Consider the following 26,361-nt stretch of genomic DNA (forward strand, 5'->3'; position numbering starts at 1 on the left):
TGCCAACAAGTGTATTTACTTCCCAAATCAAACACAGATGTCACGCGACAAAGGCATTTGGTGAGCAAAACGACTGTGCAAACAGATGTTTGTTTCTCAACGACTTGTGCTGATTAATAAATTGTCCAGAATCACTCCTTTTTTTTTTTAAACCAGAACAATAAGACCAACAGTCATGCTTTCTATCAATTTTAAAGGCTTCTTTAAAAAAAATGGGAGAAATGCAATTTTAGACTAATTTACCATCTTACCAAATCACCAGTTTTATGGAACAGCCAAAGAGTGTCAATGCTTTCTGTAAACAGCATCTTACATTTATTAAATGGATGTTTTGAGACCTAAATAGCTCTTTACAGAAAATATTAAAAACTTGGGATGTTGAAAGACCCGAAGTCATCTCCATTAGGTTTTGGAGCTCCTGGGTACTGCATAGACAAGAGAATGATTTGTTAGAAGCCTCTTCACAAGCCAATAGGTTGGAGAAATCGGAAGAATTTAATTTAGAAAGATATGGGTATGAACTAGAAGCTAAATTGGATCTTCTAAAGAACGCCATTCAATAGCAAGGAGCCCGACATCAAGTACATATCTGGCTGGGGGCCCAGGGCTTACTCTGCCTCGTCATTTTAATGTGATGGATCAAGTCCTAATTTGATGAAGATGTGAACTTGTGCTGAACTTCAGTTATCAAATCTCAGAAGTTTACTGTACTCAAGGGACGAGAGCTGTTTCAACGCAAGGATCCCTTTTTTTTTTCCCTCCCTTGGCTTGTACATATCTATGCCCTTCCTGCTTAGCACAAAATTGTCTACTTGCTCTTGGTAATTGACTATTTATTGCCCACACATTAGGCAAAATAAAAGAGCATATTTCTGGAGTCATCCTAATGAAACGGCTCCACTTTAAAGGCATTTACTAAAAAAAAAAGAGATTCCTGAAAGATTACTGATGCAGTCTTAAAGCCATCATTCGGCCGTGAGTGAGCGGTTAAAATATTATTCGGAACGTAATTTCCAAACAGATTTTGAAATTAATTTTAAGACTACTTCTATTTAGGAATTACAGAAGTAGCGAGCACCTCGATTAATTATCAGACCTCCCCGAGAACTGGGAGTACCGCCAGATTTGGAAGAAACGCAGCTACACTCGGGCACAAAACACAACCTAAAACCCTTCCTCGGTGACCCATCTCAAAGATCCCTTCTTGTAATGCAAGTTTAAACACAAAACTAAACCCCAGGTGTCCCACAGCCCTGTTCAGACCTTTAGGAAAGGAGCAAACAGGGATGGCAAACGAAAAGGGCTTCCCAGTGCCTCATCAAGGTATAAGAGCACCATTTATGAGCTAACGCGCTAAAAGCAATATAGTACATTGCCTGTAATGCTTCTGGTGATTTAAACGTCAGTCACAGTATTCAACTCATTTAGATTTAAGTGTATTATTTTGTTCAGTCATTAGGAAAACGTTCGCACGAGCTGCTTTATGCTCGTGCTTACCAGATTTAATAACTACCGCAGACGGCATCGCTCCATAGCCGCACCATTTCTCTCAGGGGTAAAAAGGCACCATCAGACTACTCGGTAAAACACACGTAAGGAACGAGACAGACTAAATCTATAATTATATTTTTAAGCCTTAACAGGAGGTGCACGTGGATCTTTAGCCCCAAGTGTCAAGGCGCAGGTACTTGTGCACGGCGAAGTTGCACACTGAAGGACAAAAAAAATACCGTGCATCATACAACATACAACATAAAAATACCATGCCATACAACAGGACTGCCCCAAATGGGGCTTTTCCTTGAGTATTAAGCTCCACAGAACAAAATATAATAGGAAACTAAAAGAAACAGTACCTCATCCTGGCTTGGAAGGCAAGGTAAGACAGCCCCACCTCTCAACTAAGTCCATTTTTCTCTTGCACTGAGATTTAGGAAAGTAGCTCACAATGTCAACACTCATTGATTATTTAGGATTAGTTAAGGCTGGAACCAGTAGATGATTAAACTACAACCTGATTTTAATTTAAGTTTTTTCCCAGATTTTTATTTCAAATTTCAGATAAACCAGTGAACAAGCATGCTTTCCTTACCCTCTTCAATTTTTGATACCATTTTAATCAAATTCCTTAACATCCTACGGCTCTTCCTAGTTTTTGCCTCAGTAAATGAGTCACCAATATCACTAACAAGAGGAAGCCAAGCCTAATGATGGTTTAACGATGGTTTTGATTTCCTTTCCACGATCAAGGCCTGCTTGGTGATATTAAAATACAACATTTGCATGATTTGAATGAAAATATTTTGATGGAAATATGTGCACGTACACACACACAAATACACAACCTCCTGAGACATACAACCAGCATTTCTGGGGTACAAATGCTGTCACATATTGCAAAAGATTTCCCTCTACACATCTAAAAGTGATATTTCGGAGGAGTTCAGCAACTCTTGATGCTAGCCACGGTCCTTTTGGCTGTACTCTCACTGCTGTCGACGTGCCCTCTGCCTTAAGAAAGCTGGAAGATAAACACAAGCATGAAAGCCCCAGATATTTTTATGTCAATGCTCACTTTCCTGCACCTCCAGAATTGGTGAAGAGCTCATTAGAAAGAAAGTCTGGGTGCTCTGACCACTAATGACAACATCAGTTCCCTTCAAAGGACCTGCAGCCAGAGCAGCAGCGTTGAACTTCCCACCCTCTTCTGAATTCCCAAATAAAATAACAAAGAAATTAAAAAGCAAATCTAAGGCTCAGATTAAAAGCTCTAATATTTATATTAATTCAAATGCCTTCGCTGGGGATAATGCTGGAAAGCACGCAGGCAGAAAGGAAGAGCCAGATGCACCTAGCACAGCATCCAAGACCCACGCTAGAAGAATAAAAAAATAAATAAATAAAAAAACTGCTCAAAAATTAATGCAGAATCAAGCCTCAAAGTAACAAGTAGCATCCAAAAGCGACTGGGTATAAAAAGCACTTGTAAGCCCCTCTACGTTTCCTTCACTTTAATGAGTGGGATATAATATATATGGCAGCTATTTAGGGCTGCTCCCCATCTTGGCTCCATAAATTGATTTCTTACAGCTTCAATGAATCACAAAGAAGAAATCTGAAGGATGAGAGAGCAGGGCTTCATAAAGCCATTCCTGTAATAAAGTGTTGTGTAAAAATATAGGAGGGACATTAAAAGTATCAGAGCCGAGAATTACACAAGCTGGCAAAAGCAGGGGGGAAATCTGGAAAGACAGAGGTGAGATTTTCTGATCTGCCCTCTGCAGAGGGTGCTGTACCTTGGGGCACCAGAGCAAAGGGGGACATAGGGAGAAGGGTAGGAGGTGAGAGGATGGAGCCAGCCCTTCTGGAGGGCGAGCGCTGTGTGAAATTGGGAAAAGTTTGGACGAAAAGACCTGGATGCAGAGAACAGACAGGGTCAAAAATGATGCTTTTGTGGTGTTTGCAACAAGGCTGGTAGGTCAAGCAGCAGGCCAATACGTTAAGTAACATCAAGGTTCTGCTCTTTTCAGGATAATTCAACCAAAAATGAGGCTATTTGTTAACATTTAACCATACCACCACCTGATTCATAGCGGATTGATCAGGAATCACCAGCACGTGCAGCAAGGAGCAGGAGGCAGCACCCAAAACCAGGGTACACGCACCAAGTGCTTCGTTTTTCACAGCTTCACTTTATGAATGAGTTTCAAATTTAAAGCGATCCGTACTGGAAAGGCTTCCTCCTACACAGTAGGAAACAGCCTCCGAGTTTAATAAGCTGTATTTTGAAAGTTTTAATTGAACGACTGTATTTATTATTTTTTTCCCCACCAGATGGTCTGTATCCAACACTCCAGGCTATTTTGAAATTTCCATCGGCGTGGCAGCACGATTTATTATTCATTTTCGGCACAGAAGCGTTTTGGTCAAGCTCTCCTTGAAGTGATACTTACAATGGCCCTAGAAAACACCGAGGGCTGGTAGTCACTCCAGTCACTCCTGAAACAACGAGGAACGTGGAGCAGCCGATTGGGAAATGCAGGGAGAGGCTTTGCAGATGGTTACGAGCAGCTGGTTCAACCGCAAGACTTCAGTAGTCAAAGAGCTGATTAACTATTCATTAAAGAGTCGTTAACCATTCATTAACCCTTTGTGAAGTATTCATGCACGGAAACTTCCTATTATGCATCCCTAGCATCTCCCTTTGTAGTAAGTTTGTTTATAGCCCCGAGCAGCTCCCAGCACTGTCCTCTTGCTGGTTTTTTAGCTTTTTATTTTATTTTATTTTATTTTTGCTGGTTTTCTGCTTTTTTTTGCTGGTTTTCAGCCATTCTGTGAGCAGCCAAACCAGGCTTCGGTGCCCACGCACTCCACCAAAGTGCCCACGTCTTACCCGACATCATGTACACGGAGAAGGACAGACACCCTGGCTGTCAGCTGACAATATTTTGGGGTTTTGGGGACATTTTTGCAGCTCTTAAACTCGACTCGTGGCAATACGGAGCTAGCTCCCACCTCACAACAGGTCTTGAGTCCCTGTAGGCGTCCTGGGAACCGAGGAAGAGATGCATAAGGACAAAATAAAATAAAAGATTAAAACATCTGAGATTATTCCCATTTCCTGGGGATGATCTGGAGGATCTCACTGCTAATTTCTTTGGCATCTTCCAGTAACAGTTACCATGAAAGTCCCACTCTCTGGCTCCACGTATTTGCCCCTAGGAGCGTAAGAGCTGCTCTCGCCAGCACTCCCACTGGGTTACAACTCCTCTCTCCGTCCCTGGCTGCATCACAAAGGTTATCTGGATGAACAACACTTCCTTCCAATGGATTACACACCAAAAAAATTAAGGCTTATTTCCAGCATCCCCCACCTGCTTGCCTTTGCATCGAAGCCTTGCTTCAAAAACACGCTGGCTGCCAGCAATGCCAGGCCAACTTAATGAGAATTAGGGCTCAAAACTCCACCGTGGTTGACCTCTTCTTGAACGGTACGTGGCCAAGTGAGTTCACGTGTGAGCTCCTGTGTTTCCAGCAAATATTTGCCTGGTTAGGATGAAAGTAGGATGAAAGAGGGCAGGGGATTCACCTTACTCCAGACGAAGACTAAAATGTAGGTCTCAGCAAGATCTCTGGCAACCTCTAGGTTTTTGGGGCTGCCCCAGGCGCAGATAACCCTAAATTTTCTTGCATCAAATTAATCAGAAGTCCACCAGCAAACTGGTCTATTAAAAAAAAAAATGTGTTTCATAGTGATATTTAAACTCCTGTTATAATAAAAAAGAGGAACAGGAGCAAAGCTTCCTGTTGTTACAAAGATATTTAATATATTCTGCTTGTCCTCGAATAAAAAGGGATTCTAAAACACCCAGAACAGCCAAGTCTGCCCAGTGTTTGGGAGACCAAAGTGGGAAAATAGGGAAAATACCCTGGGTGGCATCCCTTCGTGCAACATCACACAATCAGAAAATGGTTTGGGTTGGAAAGGACCTTGAAGCTCATCTAATTCCACCCCCTGCCATGGGTAGGGACACGTCCCACCAGCCCAGGCTGCTCAAAACCCCATCCAGCCTGGCCTTGGGCATCCTAAGGACATGAAAAAGGAGATGCGAGCTACCTACACGAAGGCAGAAAAAAACCCGCTTGGTCTGTCCCATTACCAAGGACTGGCACATGATAAACAGGGAAAAGCTTTGGGGAAATTGGGACTGCTGCCTGATAAACAATATCATCTTTAGGGAAGCGGAGGTGTCACCGATTTTCCCTAAATAAATTATTCAGCGGGTTTCTGACAGCAAAAAGACACCTGTGCTCTTACAAATAGGTTTTAAATTCCCTGCTGAGCTCCCCCGCAGGTGAGCGGAGGGGCTGTTGTCATACAGGGCTAATATCCCACTCGCAGAAATCATATAAAGCCTCGTCAAATCTCCTCCTGGGGACCTGAGAAGTTGAAAGCCAGGAAGGCAGCCTCGGAGGGAGCGCTTCATTTCCCTCGTACGATCCTAAATAAATTTCCCTGTCTGTAACTCGGATATTAGAGCTCAGACAGAGCCCTGTTAGCACTCACAGCCTCGTGGGCATCAACCATGGCCACTCACATCTGCTGAATCCTTTTTCCCTCTCCCACCGAGGCTGAGCCCACCGCATCCAAAGTCACCCTCCAAAAAAAACAAGCACGGTGAAGACAGAAGGAAGCTTTCAGGAAAGGGGCTGCAGGATTTGTCTTCAAATAAATAAATAGGGACTGAAAGAGAGAGCTCTAAAAGGCTGATACCAGTTAATATGATTATTTTATCAGCCCTGCTGATTAGGGCTGGAGAGCAGAGGCTCCGTAACCCCAAGTTGCCCCGCTACGGGGAAAAGTCTCAGCCTTTTTGCATCTTTTAGCCGATGAGAGGCGCTTCCATTTGTTATTTATTGCCTGTAAAGCTGAGCACACACGCCCCAAGCCACCCCTAATTAATGGCTTACTTCTGCCTCGCTGAAGTGTCTCGCTGGTCCAAAATCTGCTGCATCCTCCCCAACAGCCAGAGACAGCATATGTGTTTTCGTAAGCCGAGCGCTGCACTTGATAATACGCTCTAAAAAGATCTGATTTGTGTTATTTTCATCTGAAAAACTTCAAGCCGAGACAAGAGAAAAGAAAATCTGGCTAGGAAGCACAAAAATCCTCGTAATTAAACAGGTCGGCCCTCTGTTCTGACACACCTGGTAGGAAGATACCAGATGTCTGCAGGTAAACACTAAGTGGGTCTTCATCTTTTTCCCTTTAAATCAACATAATTGCTTTCAATAGAAGTCACCCATTAACAAACCTCAGCTAGAAATGTCTCCTAGCACATTTAACCCAGGCCCAAATCCCATTTTTAACCCACAGCTGACTGATTCTCCTCCTCCCTTCCCCAAAAGCTTTCAAACCTGTCGTCCCCATTCAACAAATCCAGGTTGTAGAAGGAAAACCCTGGAAATTTCAAGGACAATGACAGCTTCCAAGAGCACAACGAGTGCCAGAGGAGCTGGAAAAGCTGCAGGTTGAGCTGGTGAACCAAAACACAGGTACCACGGCGGGGAGGGAAGCAGATGTGCTCGGAAAGTTGACGCTCCTCCTACTCTTCCCACTGAATCCCAAGGACACGGCACATAGCACAGTCAGAAAAATGAGGAAAAGTAATATATACAACAAAGGAGTAGGAAAACGGGGAGCTGGAGATGGCCAAGCGTGGTGGATGACTGATCTGGAGTCTAAAATTTTGGGTCATGGTCTAAAATTTTGGGTAGACCTGTGCGGTGCCGGGAGTAGGACTTGATGATGCTCATGGGTCCCTTCCAACTTGGGATATTCTACGAGTCGGTTCATAGACAAAGACAAAGGGATATGGTCATTTTGGGGAGGTGTAATATAGAAAAATAGTTTTACAGAAGCTAACAGTTGTGAATCATGCAAGAAAAAAAGGGAACGTGGACGGTGGGATGAGCCAAAGCATTTAGGTGATGAGTACGGGACTAAAGAGACGACAATCACAACAACGAGGGCAAGATGGCAAAGGACAGAGGAAGAGGTGAGTTGGCAGCTTCCCCCCGTATGAATATATGAATAATCCCAATGATACCATTTACACACGTGAAAAGGCAAAAAAAGTACATTTTATAGGATTTGAGTCTTAAAGCAGGAGTTACCACTTCGCCTGCAGCAAACCCTTTCAAAGTAGCTGCACGAACATCTGCCAAGCTGTGCTGCGATGAGTTTGCATTTTGCCATTTCCCATCTTGCAGGACACCCACAGCAGTGCTTCACCAGCATCCTCATCGTTAAACCATGTTAAAAAGGGCCCTACAACACTTGAAATAATCATAGCACTTCCACAACGTTTGCCGATTTGTAGAAGAGAAATGAGAAGAGGATTTTGTGCCTGTTAGTAAATGCTTGTGACTCTTTTGCAGTGCTGTTTCCTACAGATTTCATCCCACTACCAATTTCCCCTGATATTGTCATCACCTGCGATTTGATGCCAACGTGTCAAGCAACGTTCCTATCAATATTCCTTTTTGCAGCACAAGTCCCAGGGCCTCCGGGCTGTGACATTAATACGAGGGAACGGAAAGTCACCGGAATAATTCACCGCCGCCTTCTTGGATTTGTATATCAAAGGCACAGAGGCTTACTCCAGTCTGTTCTTAGTAACAAGCACAGAAAGAGGAGGTGGCACTGGCAGAAGTCGGGTAGGTTTGAGCAGCTGGAGCACAGGGACTTCATTCTCTAGGTATTTTTTTTATATATATTATTTTTACCCGAACTGCCATTGCTTTCACACAGCGTATATTAGCCACAATCCTACTGTCAAACACAATATTTTAAGCTGTCCAGTACCAGTCGTTGCCTATTTTAGCTAACACACGCACCAGAACTGACACAGCAGCGATGGTGATTGACCGAGGGATGAATTATGATTAAGGAAAGCAAGCTGGTTTTGTTGTTAACCCAAGAAGTGAATGAAAGCCAAAGCCCGCTGAAAAATGAAGCAGGCAAAAATGGAAATACGCTGCCAATAACTTTGATCAAACAAACCATATTTCCCCACGCCGTTACTTGTTGAAAGCATTCAAAAATTATTTAGTTGGACTTGAGTATTCAGAATTTCCCCCTCCTTTCAAAGGCACAAAGCGTTGCTCTAGACTTAGGTCTCCTCATCTACTTCAGCCCAGCTCAATCTTCAGCTATGTTTTGTACTTATAAACTAACAATATTACAGGGAAAAAAAGCCTCATGTGGCTGTTGTATGTATATTTTTTTCAACTAGTATTTACATGCCACTCTTATTGCAATTTCCAACATCAAAAAACAACAGCCTCAATGTTTGCTTAAATATTTTTCTTTTTACATAACCAGGAGCATTGTCCAAGTTTTGTGGTTCTCCAGAGCTGCCTGGAACAACGTGAGTAACCTGGGCTGGGTAAAAATCTTACCATCAAAACATTCCCTTAGACAACTATAGCTTTGACTAAATACACATTCCTCCTGTGAATAAGAACCATTTTTTCTAGAAGAGATACTAAAACCTTTCACAACTTTCATAAGAAACTAGACGCCTGTAAAGCAAAACGCTTCGCTGAGCATTCACTTGACAGTAAAAAATAATAATAATAATAAAATTTCAGTATTTCCAGATGAGGTTTTATTTCACCCAAAAAATAAAGCTACCTATCGGCGTGGGGAAAACCACAAAGGTTGTGCTCGGGGTCCCAACCCAGCAGGTGAGAGATGGGAACGAGCAAAGGCAAAGCACAGCTCCTCCCCAGCACGGAGGATGTGTCTGGTCTGCTGCTGCTTTGTAATTTACACTTGGGTTTTATTACCTCACTCCGAGAAATACTTGATGAAACACCTTGGCTCCAAGACGGATTCTCTCTGCAGCTCCTGAAAAGGGTTGTTTGGGAAGCCGGGGGATGGGAGCTCCATAATAAAAACTAAGAACAAAAAAAATTAATGAAGCTCTCGAGGAAGATTTTCATCTGGAAATGTGAACCATCGAGTGACCCTACCAAAGACCTTGAACCGCACTAAAGTAACCGCAAATCATTTGTGTTTGCTAAACCTCATTAATGAATGACATTACTAAATTAAAATTCATGAAGACTACTTGGGGACAACATTGAGCAGGTGAATAGCTATGGCAGGAGCTTGATTACACTGATCATTTTTCCTTGTACATACAACATTATATTACTACTGTACTATTTAAGGCACTCATGGCTATTTTCTTTCCATTGCAAGAAGCATCACTTTTAGACCAGAAAACCAGAGCGCCCTCCATCCCTCTTTACACAAAGGGAATATTTAAGTATATTTTTAATTCTCTGCTCAAACAGTTGACTGAAAGATTCAGAAATTGTATTCCAAATCTCGTATTTGTTCCTGGAAGATAAATTCAAGACCTGAGAGTATCAATTTCTCCCAATCCCCTTTATTCAGGGGGGATGAAGTGACACTGATGCTTCACGAACACCTCTTGGCTTGGAGGCACGTGGCCGATGCCCAGCAGTAGGCAATGCTTGGAGTCGAGATCCAAAATTTGGGAAAGCAGAGGATTAAGCTTCTCACTCAGCCTCTCTTTAGGGGCTCACGTGGACTCCAGAGACAAGACCGATGCATCTTCATCCCTTCTCCTCTTCCTCATTATATATTGGGATGGGCCATGAGATGATTTATCCATTTTTTTTTTCCTTCCCTAAAACTATGCATTGCCAAACTGCTCCACAGGCTCTGCCCCAAGCAGAGTGCCCACATCACATATGTTGGGAGATGGAGAAGCTCTTGGCCTTTGTCTTATTCAGCTGTGTAAGAATTTGCTTCCTCCAGTTCATCCTCTTTGTGATCAGAAGGGAAGTATGAACCGGGAGATGAACCATGCCGGCACATAAGACAAGGCAAAAAAGCTCACACCCTTTAAGAAAGAGTTGGTGAAAGGAGTTTTACAAAGCTGCCCACACCACTACACTTCAGATTCATTTATCTTACTAGCAACAAGCTACTCAGCACTTAATTTGAACTGTTTTAGGAATACGAGACGTACTGAGTAGCTTTGCACGCACAAAGCTATCACTGAAGGTCGTATATTCATTTGTGAAGGTGTGCGTTGGATTTCCCACTCAAATATTCTCCTTTGCAAATACTCTCCTTCGAAAACATCCTATTACTTGCCCTGTAGCAGTGCTTTGGAGCTTTATGGATGGGTGAATCAAACATAAGTGTTATGTGCTGCACACAGAACAAAATATGCTCCAAGAGGCCAGCGAGGACGAGGACAGCTCCACTCCAACAGGAATATTTGGAGAAGTTTTGGAGAAGTCCACGGCTGCAATCCACAGATATAGTTTTAACTGGATCCTCCTACAAAGAAATTGTTTCTCACCGTAAGCCCTTTCAGGCCTCTTGTTGCTGTCTGCTATTCATGGTTTACTGGCTGGTTTTAAAATGAAAGTCGTAAAATGAAGCTGCTGAAGAACACCTGCAAACACGGGACTGCCGGGTTATGAAGTGCTGGGTCCTGCTTGAAGACACGCCAAAAAGTGTTAAAGCTCAGGGTACAAATACAGAGGATTAGAGGAAACCAAAGAGATGGAGAGAGGATGCAAATGCTTCAACTCTTTTCCTTAAGAGAATTTGACTGGACTGTTCCTGACTGCAAACAGCACAGAAACATTTTCTTCTGAATCTCGGAAACCCTCAACAGAAAAGACCAATTGCGATGGAAATAAATTCATTTCCATCAGCTGTGGAGGCTGCCGCTGCCGTGTTTCATAAACTACAAACTTAATGTTTGATTACAGTCTAACACGCCAGTGAAACAAGTCTGCCTTCACCAAGCAAAACAGCTGCTCAGCAGCTCCAACCCCGTTTTAAAGCAGCGTCTTCTGGAAACGAAGCTCTTCGAGTTCTTGTTTTCTCTTTTGCTGCCTTAAATTCAGTTGTGTCTGCTCTTACCAGCTGCGGGAAGGCTGGAACAATTGCATCTCCGATTCCAAAGCCAGACGACACATAAAAGGCATTCAAGCAGATTTCATCTTTTAGGGGCAATTTCACCGCTTTTTGCTCTCCGGCTAAAAATTGCTTAATGTCTCAGGAGAGCAATGCAGGAAAAGGGACGTGCCGCTCGCAGCCAGGTAAACAGACTCTTGAAGGGTCCAGAGAGCTGTAAGGTTCTTGTAGGGCTGGGTGTTCCTGGAAACATCTTAAGTATTTCAAACATTTTATGTGTTTCTCATTAAATAGCTAATAATGTGATATGACACACTTTCCAACCATTGAAGGGCTCTGTCTGCATTCAATCCGGATAAAACTAGGCAAAAGAAAGAGTTGAAGAAGGTTATGTCCCTAATCCACCCCACAAAAATAACCACAATATTGTTTCCATGTCTACCATTATTCAGTTCAGAAATTGAGATAAATCTGACTTTTTTTATTTATATAGAGAAACCAAAATCATGATTATTCTTTACTCAATAACTCCACGTCCTCAGTACCTTCGGGTTCCCTCCTCACCCTCCCGGACCTGATTTCTCCTGGCCAAGGCACTGTTCCTACCCCAAGCCGCTCAACATTTTGGGGCAGGACTCTCAGTCTTTGCCATTTATGCAATTTTTCTCTGCTTGAGCACAGCACCTGAGTCAATGAGTTTGAGTTTTGAGTTTTAGACTCTGCTCTTTGTCCATCCCCAGAGCTTCACATTCAGGGATGCAGAGGGAATGGAAATGTGTTACAGAGCACTATAAAGGTGTCTAAGTCAGCTTTAAACGGGCTAAGGAGGGAAATAAAAGGAGAAAAACAAGCCAGCCTGGAAATTGAAAGACCCCTGCTGAACTTTTGATTTTGTTACTTACTCTATGACCTGCAGCATGACTCTCCCTTGATTTTCCTCCTCTAAGATCTAACCGCAGCCACTAGCAATGAGAAAAAAGTGACTCAAACGATGTGTTGAAAGTTTTATGCAAGATGGCAAGCAGAGCACTGAGGTAGAGAGGCAACGTCCCTAGTCGAAACCCCTAGTTAAGTTAGCAAAACCACGTTATTTTCCAAGCCTCTGAAATATTCATTTCTGACTCCGGGTCTCGGACGCCAGACACCAGCCCAGGTGAGCTTTTAGAGCTGAATTATAAAGCTGGGAAAATGGAGTTCATAATGGAAATGCAGCTCCAGCTCCACTAGTGGGAATCGCTCTAATAAAATGACTGCCATCACTCACCTCGTTTTACCAGATTTTATTGCTGTAGAGAAAATTAAGCAACTTAACATCTTGCTCTCCGCTAAATTGCCTTTTTTCTCCCCTCCCAGACTTTTTTGCTGTGCCCTTTGTGATAGCATTTCCTTGTAAACATCCTCATTTTTGTCTACATATTAGCACACACACACACATTTAGTGACTTACATTAGGATTTTATTTCTTGTCTCTGCAGTGTTTAACTTCCTATCAGGCCACTTTATTCTGAATCTTATTCAAATTAAAGCAGGGCTATTATGCGAGGCACAAAAGTTCAATTTGAGTAAAATCTGGGCAGGATTTTCTTTTTTGCATGAAAACAACGGCATAATAAATGCTAATCATTATAATCTTTTCAACGTGAAAGCCTTTCAAGAGGAGTTTTGCATTCCCGAATATAAAACACGCTTCCAATTTACATTCTAAAGGTTTGCATTGAAGCGGAGATTTGAGGTGGAGGAGACCTCCGTGTCAGCCATTCAATCCCCCTGTCAGCGCTGGATTGTATCTTCTGCTGGTAAATATGGAATAAGAAGGTTTAAGAATTAGATGGTTTAGCTTGCAAACCCATCATCATCCAGCATCAATCACGGCGTGCGGAGAAATTTGGAGAGCGGCGTTTCCGCGCCGCCCTACGTCAATCAAACCCCAAACCAGCGCGCTCATCGCCTACCTCTCGGTCAGATACCACCAGCTAGGGCAGAGAGAAACCTGACCCCTTTTAATTAAATCGCTTGGATGAGGTGTTTTATGAGACTTGAGGGTTGGCTCGGCTAATTTCCATCTCTTCCCCCTGCGGTGACACGGTGGCGTCGCGACCGACCTATTTCTCATTTGCCCAACAGAGGTCACCAAGGACAAATGAGAGGGTTGTAAACAGCTCCTCTCATCTTATTAAACATCGCTTCGGAAACGTGTATGGATTTTGAGTAAGCAAGGTCAAGGAACCATTAGAAAGGTTAAACTGGAAACAAGAGAGCACACAAAGTGGTCACAAGATTGTTTCAAGCCAGAAAATTAAATTAACCTGAGGAAATCCCCGAAGGTGCCTACATCTTTGTTACTTTTATTAGGGGAAAAAGCAAATCAAGAAATGGGGGAAGTCCTGTTGAAAAAATGCACCAGCTACTTGGAAAGCCTTACAACTTTCGGTGCTCCCCTCTCAATCCTGAACATGTTCAATATTTTGTGGTCCTGTGCCAAAAATCGTGGGACACCAAAAACTTTGGGACCCGCTCAAGCAAATGAAGTGGTATTGATGGCTAAGCTGTCACCAGAAAACATGCTCCAGTCCCACAGCTTAGCATATCCAAGAGCTTGTCTGAGTATATCCCAAAGCTTTTCTTCTTTGGCTCACCCAGCTCCGAACACCGAGTGGATGCTCCTCAAGATAACCTCAGCTCCTGAGCCCAGACGAGGAAGATGATGAAATTTCAGACACTCCTCCTCAGCAGACACAGATATTCGGCACGCCAGCTCCTACTAATCTCCCTCTTTGGCATTAAATTCTCCCCATTCACTGCAAATGATACTTAAGATCCAATTCATCACTATAAATGTTCTTCCCAGAGCCAGGTCTCTAATATTCAGGGTGAGCAATTTAAGGCTGGGTTCACCACGAACTCATTCCATCCAACCACCCGAAACTACATGACATCGGGTTCGAAATATAAGCAGCAGATTATACTGAACTGCTCGTGGTTAAGAAAATCACACGCTTCCAGTGTAGGCAAAGTATTTCCAGAGAAATAGCTTTGTTCTTCTACCACCTTAGAAGATAAAAATACAGCTACAAAAATTCTTCGTGTTTTTTCTTAGGAAAACGTCCTGATTACTTATTTCGAATTAGAAATGAATGCAAGAGGTCTACATTTGAACCCTTTTGGGGTTATTATTGCATTTTGAGGTTATTATTATTATTGCATCACACATTACCTGGAAGAACGGTGTCAAGAACCTCCCCAGAACATAATATTGCTGAAGTACATGCAAATATCCTTCATTTTTCCTGATACCTTGTGCCATAAGACAATGAACATTGCTATTGGAAGAGCGTGTATAATCTGGACATCCCACTAAGGAGCAAGAACAGCAAGAAGTTTGGTAAGACAAGGTGTGTGTCAATTTAAATTTATTTATTTTTTAGCCCAGAAAAGGTAAGGGGATGAGGGATCTGAGCAAGGTGGTCAACACGCTTTTGAAACACAATTTGAAGCACAGGCACTGCCTCTTGGAGGGAAGAATAAAGATGTCAAGGAGAAGACACCCAAAACTATAATTTTCATGAAAAATAGGCACAAAGCACTTGAAAACAGAGGATATAACAGGTAGCAAGGAGGGCCAGAGGCACTCGGTGCAATGGTTTGAGCCATATTTGACCCAGAGCAGGATATAGAACGCTGTCCTCAGGCAGAGTTTTGGTTCACAACAGCCAAAATAAAGGGAAGGGGATGCTCTTAAAGTAGGGATACCTCCAGCAAGCCAAACATGAAGCTGACAGTGCCAGGAGGTAAATTCAGGTAGGGGTAAATGCAGGTAGGTCCTTCGGTTATCAGAGTAAGGACATTACACCCTACAGCACCCTCATCCGCTGCAATAAAGGACAAAGCCGCAAAGCCATGATATTCCTTAAGCTGGGGCTTAATTTCCCCCAAATCACCCTGACAGATCCATTAGGCTGTAGGGCACGGTCCTAAGGGAGGCTGTGGGACTCCCATCACTTCGGGCTTGCAAAAGCAGAGCAGACAGATGATCGGCAGATACCAAGAGGGAAGAAACCTTTCCTGGAAGGTAAGCTGGCACGATGATGTACAGGCTGATCTCCATCCCCAGCACCAATGATCTATTACAGCCCATTATTTTAATTCACTCCAACCTCATGCCCTCGCTAACCGAGGCTGCTCCTTCCTCAATCCAATCTCCTCGAGCACAATGTAAGTAAATCTCTGCCAGGCGCTCAAGACAAAAGCAGAAGCTTTTTCCTAAATGAAATCTGCTAATTAAAACCGTATTTCTATTAGCAGCACGAGGGTAGGAAGAGCAAGAATTGCTGCGGCATGCAATCCTGCCAAGCATTGCTCAACAGAGTACAGTGCAGGAAAGCCTCCCTCTGTTGTCACTTGCAGCTAAGTGTTGCTCAAAAACCATGCTCAAGCCCTATTATTTTGGAACAACACTGCTACGGTTTGATAAACTCACAAAACAATGAATGAAGGGCCAGCATGTTGAGAACAAACTTATGATTTTAGCTGCTAAACGTCAAATCTCCCTTTCCACGAGCAAAATAATCGCTGGCTCACTGATGGCCATCAATTGCAAAGGTCCCGTTTTATCTCGGCTATTCAGATTTCCAAAGTACCAAGCATGAAAATATGGGATTTGCAGGAAAAGTTCCCCACACAGACGAATAGATAAGGTTTTTTTTTAATTATGTTAAATGCTCATTAATTACTCTTCCTCCTGGCAGAAGCTGTACCTAAGAAGCAAAGACATACATCTTCAGACATGACCTACTACTCCACTGCTTTAACCCCAGTGAAGCACAATCAGTAGAGCCATTCCCAACACCCATGGAGGGAGCAGGGAATCAAGTGTGTGTAATGAAAAGGTGTAGCATCAGAAAGGTTATTTTCTTAGCAGGGAGAAAAATAATACAGAGTTGGAATAAGAAAAGCTAGCAACAACCAGATCTGGGTATTAAGCAAACATCACAGGGGCTGCTGGATGTGGTTCTCTGCCCTCATCTCCAAATGGCACCTAAAGCCACTGGTTTCGCAGTAAATCAGGAGCCATAAAGCCTCTCCAAATAATTTATAGCAAAATAAAACACATTCAGGTGTTTGGAATATCTTTATCTTTGAATATTTAAGCAGCACTTCTGTTCAAAGTGAAGGCTGAGCAAAATAACCGGTTGCACACCATGCCTAGATGATACTGCAGTTAAACTATAACACCAACTTGATTTCTTCATTTTTAGCCATTTGGGCCCACCTTCTATCTTATTCTTCACCCAAGAGGTTTGGATTACTAAGCCTCTAGATATGCTGGCTGTTGTTTTGATCTGTGTTGGTTATCTCCCTGCTCCCACTTTTTAAAGTAGGTGCATCTTCTGCAGGGGAAAAAAAAAAAAAAAAAAAAAAATCAGGACTTAGAGCAGCACGTGAAGAGTCAAATATTTACCTGATCTCTGCTATTTCCTCTTAGCTTTATGAAGAAAGCACTAATGAGCTTCAACGGAACGACAGAGCATATATTTGTACCAAGTGGTGGATGTAGATTTTACAAATATGGAACATTAAACAGGGATAGGAGGGAGCGAGCACTCAAATCGTCCACTCTATTAGGCAAAAAACCCACACCACCATTAAGCAAACGCACAGAGCAGTCCCAAAGGCGTTTGTTGGTCTGCCATGTGGCACGGATAGATATCAAAACCAGGTAGTGTTAAACACCAAGCATCAATTTCAATAGAGTTCCGATACTCTCTGCACTATTACACATTGTATATGTTAAGTGTGCATTGAAATAAAGTATAAAAGACAAAATCCCGTTGACCAGAAGTCCATCAATGTCCATTTTGCCAATTACACTGTCAAGAGGTTACATTTTTAATTCATTTTTTCTAACTGTATTGTCTGACTTGGCTTTTTTTTTTTCAACTTAAATTAAGTTTTCAGAGCTCTAAAATTGGTTTTCAAGGGAAACAGCTTTAGTTTTGTTCACCACTTATTACGGTTGATGAATTTATATAAAATAGCCCCAAATCGCCCGTGATTCTGGTAGGAATAAACTGATTAAGTCAGTATTGGCTGATTTCAGTTTATAAATGAAGTTATACCTCCCCAACTGGGGATTTCTGAAACTCATTTTCCCCTACTATAGAAAAAGTGACTCTCAGTTTCAGGGAACGACAAGTATGCAACACTTCAGACATTTTATTTACTCTGCACAACGAAGAGTTTCCTAAATTTCAGCATTAACGGGTTTCATGTGTTTATCCCATCCTCGAAGTGATACCTCTCTCATCACTAAATGATTTTTCATCCTCAGTTTATTAAATTCCCAAAACACGGGTAGGCAATAGTACCTAATATTGTATTTCATGTTTACTCCGCTTAGATTCGAGTGAGATTAAGAACTTCTCCATATGCTCCTCCAGGGAGGCTCCACGTTTGCCATTTATCATCTTTAAACGGCAGAACAGAGCCTTTGTTATCTTATTAAATGAACTCTAACTAGGTGGGTTTCCTTCCTCCCCCAGGTAAACCTCTGATTTCTGCCAGGACCCGATCAATGGCAACACACCCACCGAAGGAATAAAACACTGAAAGTCTACGTGGGTGAAGGAGAACAAATCACTTGAAGAATAAACTCATTAAATGGCATTTAAATGTACAAATGCTGCACTTGTGACTCAAGAATTTACTGACATACAGATCACACCATATAAAAGTAACCTCGGGTTTCTCATTTACTTTACCTCTGGTCTTTTAGAAGATGATGAACACCAAAACCTGTGAGAGCCTCATCCCGCAGCTCTATAAATAGAGGCATAACACGTGGGCAGCGTTGTTTCTATCTGAAATCCTACCAATTAGGGTAAATACCAATGATCAGCAGTCTGTTAAATTGGGACTTTTAATAAGATGCTGAGTAGGAAGCAGCTCTTAGTTTCTCTCCATTGCTCTCATCTCTGTCTCAGCTAAGAGCTCTTGCACAGCTGGAGCATGCCGAGGCCATAAAGACCTTCGAGAAGTTCTTTGAAACAGTGCATTTTCCCCCAATACATGGCGAGCTTCATGCATAAAATCCTTGTCTTATGAAAACTGCTTTTAATTTGCTACGTTTTCTTTACTGAAAGCACGTCAAGCCATGAAAGTAGAAGGGGAAAAGTTTTTAAAGGGCAATATACTTCCAGTACCCCCAAGCATCCTGCTCCAAGTGAAGTTGACTGTCACCTGTTAGCTGTGACTGCTTTATTGACTAGTAATGCTTTAAAAAACATGGTGAAATCATGCTCGGTGCAAAAAGATATATGCCCCTTATGCATACCAATGGTTTGGGGATTTTAACCTCAAAAGACAAATGTGTTCTGTTGCTAACCAGCATGTGAAGTGCTTAAAATGCCGCGGACAGACCCGTGATTGAGAAGTGACACCAAGATTAGATTGTAATTCAACGAGTGAATCTCTTCCTAAAGCCTACCTGAAATATTAAAGCTCGTGATCTCTCCTTTGAAGTCTTGCAAGAATGAAATGTTGCATAGACAAAGGAGACAGCAAAATGAGGAGGTGCCCTGTTGCCATGAACACAACCTCCCATTCATCAAGACAGCACAATCAAACACATCGTGGCTTTCGGATGAGACCATCAAGCTGTCCAGAAAGTCTGTTTAGCAGCAACACATCATCATAGGATTCAGTTTACAAGTGTTATAACACCCAAAGCTTGACCTAGTCCCAATCCTCTCTGGGAAAGCAGCCTTTTCTGAAAAGATGAAGCTTATTTACTGTGCCAAGCAATGATTAACACAGCCTACTGTAGTGCGAGACCTCCGCTCGTCCTCTTGCCCTCGTTCCCTTCCTGTCATGTTTCCATCTGCCAGTGCCTTAAGTCAACGATGCTCTGCCAACGTTGCACATTGATTCCCTCAAAAAAAAGCAAAAAAAAAAGCACACATTCTGCTCACTTGGGAATGCACGTCCTTCGGAGATCAAAATACCTTTTCAACTTCTGCTTGAAGAACTTGCTGCCAATTTTAAATGCCATGAATTACTCTACCTTATATGATTCTGTTTTTTTTATTTTATTCACAAAATCAGAATCAGGGAGATTGGAAGGTGACAAGCTTGCCTACTCCAACCCTCTGCAGAAATCAGGCTCTGCTGGGTTGCGTCCAACTGGGTCTTGAACATCTCCCCAGATGGAGACTCTGCAACTTGGCCACTCAACCCATTCCACTGCTGAATTACCCCTAGAGGGGAAAAGAGTACGTGTTTAAGGAAGCTTCCCATATTTTAGTTTGTGCAGTCTCTTTGCACTCTTTCCCATTAGAAGTTCTCCCAGTTTGAGCCCAACTGGTCCTGAATGGAGGAAGCCCACCTGTCCCTCTTCCAAACTACCCATCACCGCAGCAATATTAGATCAGGATCTGCCAAACAAAGCAACGCTCTTCTATAAAGAGCTCCAAATTAGTGAGCTGGGCACAGCCCCGTATGTGTGTTCACTTCAAAAGAGTAATTGGAGGGATTTTGGCAGTGGTTGCCAACAGCCAGATTAAGGCCAGATGGCATCCTCGGTTGGCAAGGAGAGCCCTACTTCTCAAAGGCCAGCTCTGCAGACTCCATCCAAGGAGGGATAGAGAGTGGAATAATCCATTTCTTCATGTATTTGGGGCTCTCCAGCTCTTTGGGGAAGTATTACTCCAGCATGGGTGTACATACACAGCTGAGGATGGCAGGTTCAGAGCACACCCCTAGGCTATTGTGGAGGATTCAGAAAACTGGTGGGAAGGAGGTAGAAGACAGTTAAGACTCTTATTGCCTGTTTTAATCAGCTATCATGAGAAAACATGTCTTTCTTAGCTGGTAAAAGAGACTCAGGAGGAACAGAAACTGCTCTTCGGGTTAAGAGACCTTGAGACTGGAAAAGACACCGAGTTATGAGGGACACACTGGAGAGACCGGCCAAGAGGAGAGCTGTCTGGACTCCCTCCCCAGCATAAATGTTTAGGAAACTACTGGATAGAAAACTTCTGCAGAGCTCCTGGACTGAACTGGATTAAACTTCAGCCTCAACTTTTCTTTAGTGTAAGCACAAGCATCTCCTCCAAACAACGCACTCGAACAAGCTCATCGCTTGCTTGCACATCACATGCCACAAATATATCAATCCCTTCTCAGCAGCAAGTAATTTCCATCTTTTTTTTTTTTCCAGGGTTGCTGATTGTCAACCTTAAAAATTCATGCACGCAACACCCTACAAGAATCCAGCATTTGTTGCGACCCTCAATTCATTGGAAAAATTTCCAACTGCAGAGATCTCCTCCGTTTTGAAGAGGAATACACAGCAACAAAAAGTTCATTAGAAATGTTTAAACAAGAATAACACCTTGTCAGAAATAAATTACTGTTGCAGGAGCGTCATATCTACCTTTACCTCTTTTGATGAGGTGGAAAACGTAGTTCAATTGGTTTCTCTCTGCATTTTTTACTCTTTAAATACCAAATTCTCAGCATTTCCTGCAATCCGGAATGTAGGAAATAGGAAGTTTCTTCCTTACCTGCTACCATGACCTTCGCTGTCCGACTGATGATGGCTCCGATGCCTTCCAGAGATGCTTCACACTGATAGAGCCCCTCGTCTGGCTTGTGGTGCCTGGAGTGGACTATGTTTTGTATCAAGAGCGAGCCGTTGGCCAGCTGCTGCCTCCTTTCGTCTACCGCCAGGTTCAAGAAGACGGCGTCTTTCTTCCACTTGATGACCGGAGCTCCTCGGTCAGATTCTGCCCCGCAGTTCAACAGCACATTGCTTCCACGCATGGTGACAGCATCTGAAGGCTCCGTTACAAACCTCAACGACGTAAAAGGCTTAATCTGGGAACCTAAAAGAGCAAAAACAGAAGGCGGAGTAAATATGGGTTACTCACTTGTACATAGAGAACGTAAGACGGTTTCTTTGCAAATTTGTTTTGGGACGAAAATACCTTTATCACTGCAAACACAGCATGGGTAGATAAATAGATCTTTTACATGAAAAATAATTATATTTAAACATGAAGACAAAAGGGGAAAAACTGTACAAGTGCCTATACAGCCAAGTTGAAGATAAATCCACCACGCCTGTTGAATTTTATTTGGAGAACTTAATTGCCTACGCAACTTGCTCTGGCCACAGGTACCAAGATACATTTCAGTACAGCAAGCACAAAAGTTGTGGTAGCCCTTTTTCTTGAAGACCTTTTTCTTGAAGAATTGAGGGGAGACCATGCACAGGTACATCCTGACCACCCATCAGAAATACCAAGACCTTGAACCTCATGGATCTCCTCCCACCTTGCTAGAACAACACTCTCCACCCTACCCAGTAGCCCAACCATTGCCTTCCAGTAAGCCCAAGAAAAACTATGAGGTTATTCCTTTCTGCTGAGGAGGAGAAATTCATTAACAAGCTGAAGAACACGTGGACGCAATGGCATCAAAGGGCACAGAGCAGAACAGAAAGCAGCCCTTCTTCAAACTCAGCAGAGAAAAGATACAAAAACAAAAACAAAAAAAAAAAAACTTTGTTTGCTACAAAAAGATGGTTTTATAAATTTGTTGAAAGCTTTTGTTCAAGTAATGCATAACCATGCAAAAACTACTGACATTTTCTTTACAGAAATCAATTTTATTGTCAATGTATCTATAACATATATATTCAAGAAGACTGGTATCTAATTTTTTCTTTAAAGACAGCCTTCAAAAATTAATAAAATATAGCTAAAAAGCAAGAGTTGCTCTCAGCTTGTAGAGCATTTCAGACACTTTATCAATAGCACCATACAACCTAAACTCAGAACACGTTGTCTCTTAACAGCAAGATATCGAATCAGAATATGATTTGTCTTTCATCTCCGTGCTCTGATCCCGATTTCTGGAGGAAGCACAGAGTTAGACCCCAAAAAAGTTAGACCTGTGCTACTTGCACACTAGCACAGGGCACTTTTGCCATTAAAAAAATCTATGAGATATATTTGCAACGCACAAAAGTGTGATTTTTTACAAAGGATTTTTTTCCTTCCCATTCTCCCAAAGACAACCAAGTCCCGTTTGTAAATCCCAGCTCCTCGTTGGGCGTTTTATTGATGTCACCAACACATAATACAGTTTAACACAGCTGTTTATGACAGCGTGCTAATGATTTTATGTGGCTATTATCACAAGTAAATAATCCACTTCTGCGGAAGAAACGGGGTTACGACAGCTTCCAGAGCAGCAAACACAGAAGTTAAACAAAGATTAACTTTCTTTTCATGCAATTACCCTTGCAGTTCAGTTGCAATTTCAGCTATTCACATCCTTTGCAAAAGGCATATTTAGTCCAAATTGCTTTACTACAAGGGAAGTAACAGCTTGAATAACCTGGAAAGCTTTCTGAGTGCGAGGAAAAATTCAAATATTCCTGGAAATGTTATTCCTAGAGAGAGAAGCAACTGTGACATGTCAAAAAAAAAAAAAGGGAGAAAATGACCATATATTTTCAGAACCAATTACTTGGAAACCTAGGCAGGATGAGAATATAATGGCCACATTTTTTGCAGTCTTGTGGTGCTGAAATAGAAAGGTGGAATAGCAGGTGAAGATTCCCTCACCATCTATTTGCGTATTTGAAGTATTTTTGAAGTATTAGCCCAGAGAAAGCCCAGGTGCAGTGGATCCTGGGTCCCTTTTCTCCTGTGTAAGACTTCCCTGCCCTAGCAGCTCCAGGGTTTCAGTTCGTGCTGAAAGAGCAGCTGCTGTAAGCTACCAACCTCTTTCCTAAGCAGAGCAGGGGACTAGTTTTCAAACAGAGATGCTAAACCTACAATTTAATCCTCATCGCAATAGCTCGACTGAAACAGAAGGCGAGGGAAGAAGCAAGCAAGCAGCCAGGCTGGAGAAATAGGAGATGAAGAGCTGATATAAAATTTGCTGTGAAGCATTCCAGTTTTCCCTATTTCCAATTTTTCTCTCGATGGGAGCGAGTCTCTGCCTTTACCTGCAGCTTGCCCTGGGACACCTCACCTTCCCTGGGATGCTGCCCAGGCTCTTTTGTCTCTGAAAGACTTGAAAAGTCAGAACAACGGAGGGCAGTGCTCTTAAAACTACTTTATCTGGTGTAGTAGATGCATTCACCTTCTACGTGCATGCTCCCAGCCGTTGTTTGAGGTCCAGCACTGACCTGTTTGAAGAAAACACATTTGTGGGAAATTAAGAGTGCTGCAAGCCTGAGACTGCTGAAACCAATGGGACTTGGGCACATCAGTGCTTCCTTCTTCCTCTGCCTTCACAGAAGGATGATGAATACAGATTGATGACATCTACAGCTTAACTACAGACTTCAAGGGAAAGCCTGAAAAGATGAAACACCTCCTGCACAAAGCGGCTGTGTCAGCAGCTCCAGGCACATCCACGGCAAGCCAGCCTGCAGCGTTACTCCGAGATCTGAAGCTCTGAGGGTCAAGGAGAGAGCCCTCGGCAATAGCTCGCGTGTCCTTGAGCCAAAAAAAAAAGGAGAAAACTTGAAGATAAAGTCCCCATCCTTGGCCCCTCGCTGCTTCAGCTATCAAGATATTACCCTACACCATGACCTGCTTTGTGATACGGGTATGAAACTAATGGGCTTCTCACCCTGACAGGTAACATCACAGTGACGGCGAGGTTATCCCTTCTCCAGGCCACGGAGGAAATTAACATTTAAAAGATGGGGTTTGATGCGCTTCTTAATCACTGCCTGCCTTTGAATCCTCCCTCCCTTTGCCGTTCCACCTCTGTGAAATGTAATCTTCCAGGGTGGGTTTTTTTTCCGCCCCCCCCCTCCTTCGTGTTCTGCATCGCTTGCTTCCATTACGGAGAGGGAAGAGATGTCACAGCTGCAAAAGCAGTTGACCAGGCCACCCCCGGAGCTTTCTTCTTCTTTTTTTCAAATAAACATTAAGAAATAAGACTTTCGAGCACGGACCATTTGAGATGGGCGAACGCAGCAATACCCCCCAGCCCAAACTCAGAGGCAGCAGCTGAAATAAGGCCATTACACTGAAGAGGATTTATGTACACTCAGTACACATTTTCGCAGAGTGTTTTTCTTAAATCTGCAGGAAATTAGCTTAATGGACAGGCTAATAAGCGTGTATTTACAAGCTTAGGTAATGCAGACAATACAGCATAAAACTATCAAGTTCTGGTCCCACCAAATACACTAATACAATGCTAAATATATAAAGATCTCCTGTTTTAATGCTTTTATTATGACTTAATGTTTTTATTATGACTTATGATGTGCCTGCAGTGGTGCTGAATATTTCATCTCAGCTCCGAAGAGTTTTGGAAACCGAGCCTCATGCCTGCATTTGGTGTTTGGATGGAAAAATCAAATATCACTGCAAGGAATTTACAGTGCAAGAGCATGTAGTACAAGGAAGCATTGCTCAATTTTTATATAAACATCCCGTTTTCTATAAAAGTGGATGTACACATGACTGTCGCTCTTCCAAGTCATTCAATTTTTAAATGGTGCCGTCGCAGGATTTGGGGCTGTACCAAATAAAAGCGCTTAAAACCACAACCCTAACTCCTCCAAAGGTGTTGAATCATTAGGGATGCTTACCTGGCTGTTCCATTTTCACTCAAAAGCTTTAGTTGGATTACAAATATGGCTTTAAGTGAGCTATCACTATGGGTAACACATCTACACCACCTTAATCCCACTAGTTGGGGGTCAGACTCCTTTCAGCTGAGCCATAAAAGAGAAGGCAGAGGGCAAGAGCACAACTACTCGGACTATGGGATGAAGAAAAGATCAAGTATTTTGGCCTCTGCCTGACCTTATAGACTAGTTTGGGCATTAGAAACATTATTTAGGCTACCTGAAGCTGAGTAAGCACTGAGCACACCCACACTTTGCTTACTTGGCTCATGTACAAGGTGAGATTCCCTCCGGGGCAGCCTGGGGATGAGGCAGAGCTGGGTCCCTGGCGCTGGGTGAAGGGGATGAAGGCAAGCTGGTCCCCTCCAACCTGCCTCAGAAAAGCACAAACAACTCTTTCAAGAGAGAAACTCTCCAGCGATATCGTTTCTTAAAGCATAAGTTTCTTACAGGCTTCGTAATGAAGAGATTCGTTCTACAATCATCTTGACAGCTCTTTTTTTTTTTTTATTTCCTTGTAAAAAATCAGACAAGCCAGCCAACTGTGCAAACTCCTACTCAGCGCAGGAACTTGCAGCCACCTACTTTGCTGAAGAGACTGAAAAGCAGACCTCAGAAGTAATAAATTGCATTGCTGGAACTCTACGAGACACCACGATTTCAGTTGCTTTCAACATCCTTCCACAGCAGGATAAAAAAAGCATTTGCCTTGAAGAAAGCTGGTGGCATCAGCCACTTGTTTCTGTATTTTGGCTGAAAATGAGGATTTACCTGCAGGAGCAGGGCTCATTTTGTGCAATGAGGTGCACAGATGTGCCCTACGAGCACATGGAAGAGCTCTTACCTGGATCCTATGGCCTCACCATAAAAAGATCTCAATGCCTACAGGAAACCTAAGCAGAGCCCTGTATTTTCTTCCAGCACAGGGGAGAGGATTGGATTTTTATTTTGAGCCTCCAGAGAAGAGGCTGAATGGTTAATTGCACCAGGGCAATTTTTCCCTCCATGGTTTTGTTTCAAATGCTTTAATTACGCTATCAGACTATCGTGTTATTTGCCGGGTTTCCTTCCTTCTCCCCAAAATATGGCACTACTTCCCATTTTAATGCTCCCACACTTAATGAACTTCAAGATTAAGGGAGCAGACGACACCAAGTCCAGGAGGAGAGCAGCATTTTAGGGTGCTTAAAAGCATCATTACCAGCTCGGAAGCTAATTTGAA

At 42.8% G+C, this 26,361-nt stretch overlaps 1 protein-coding gene across 1 annotated transcript in view; it reads right to left on the minus strand.

The window, feature by feature from the left end:
- The window catches only part of LOC311426563 (netrin receptor DCC-like), a 357,945-nt gene that overhangs the window by 232,706 nt on the left and 98,878 nt on the right, over positions 1-26,361 (minus strand). The window contains exon 2 of the mRNA XM_084502992.1: positions 21,037-21,357. Within this exon, the coding sequence (XP_084359118.1) occupies positions 21,037-21,357 (321 nt within the window). The remainder of the gene's footprint in view (positions 1-21,036; positions 21,358-26,361) is intronic.

Source organism: Aythya ferina (assembly GCF_964211825.1).
Source record: "Aythya ferina genome assembly, chromosome: W".
NCBI classification, from domain to species: domain Eukaryota; kingdom Metazoa; phylum Chordata; class Aves; order Anseriformes; family Anatidae; genus Aythya; species Aythya ferina.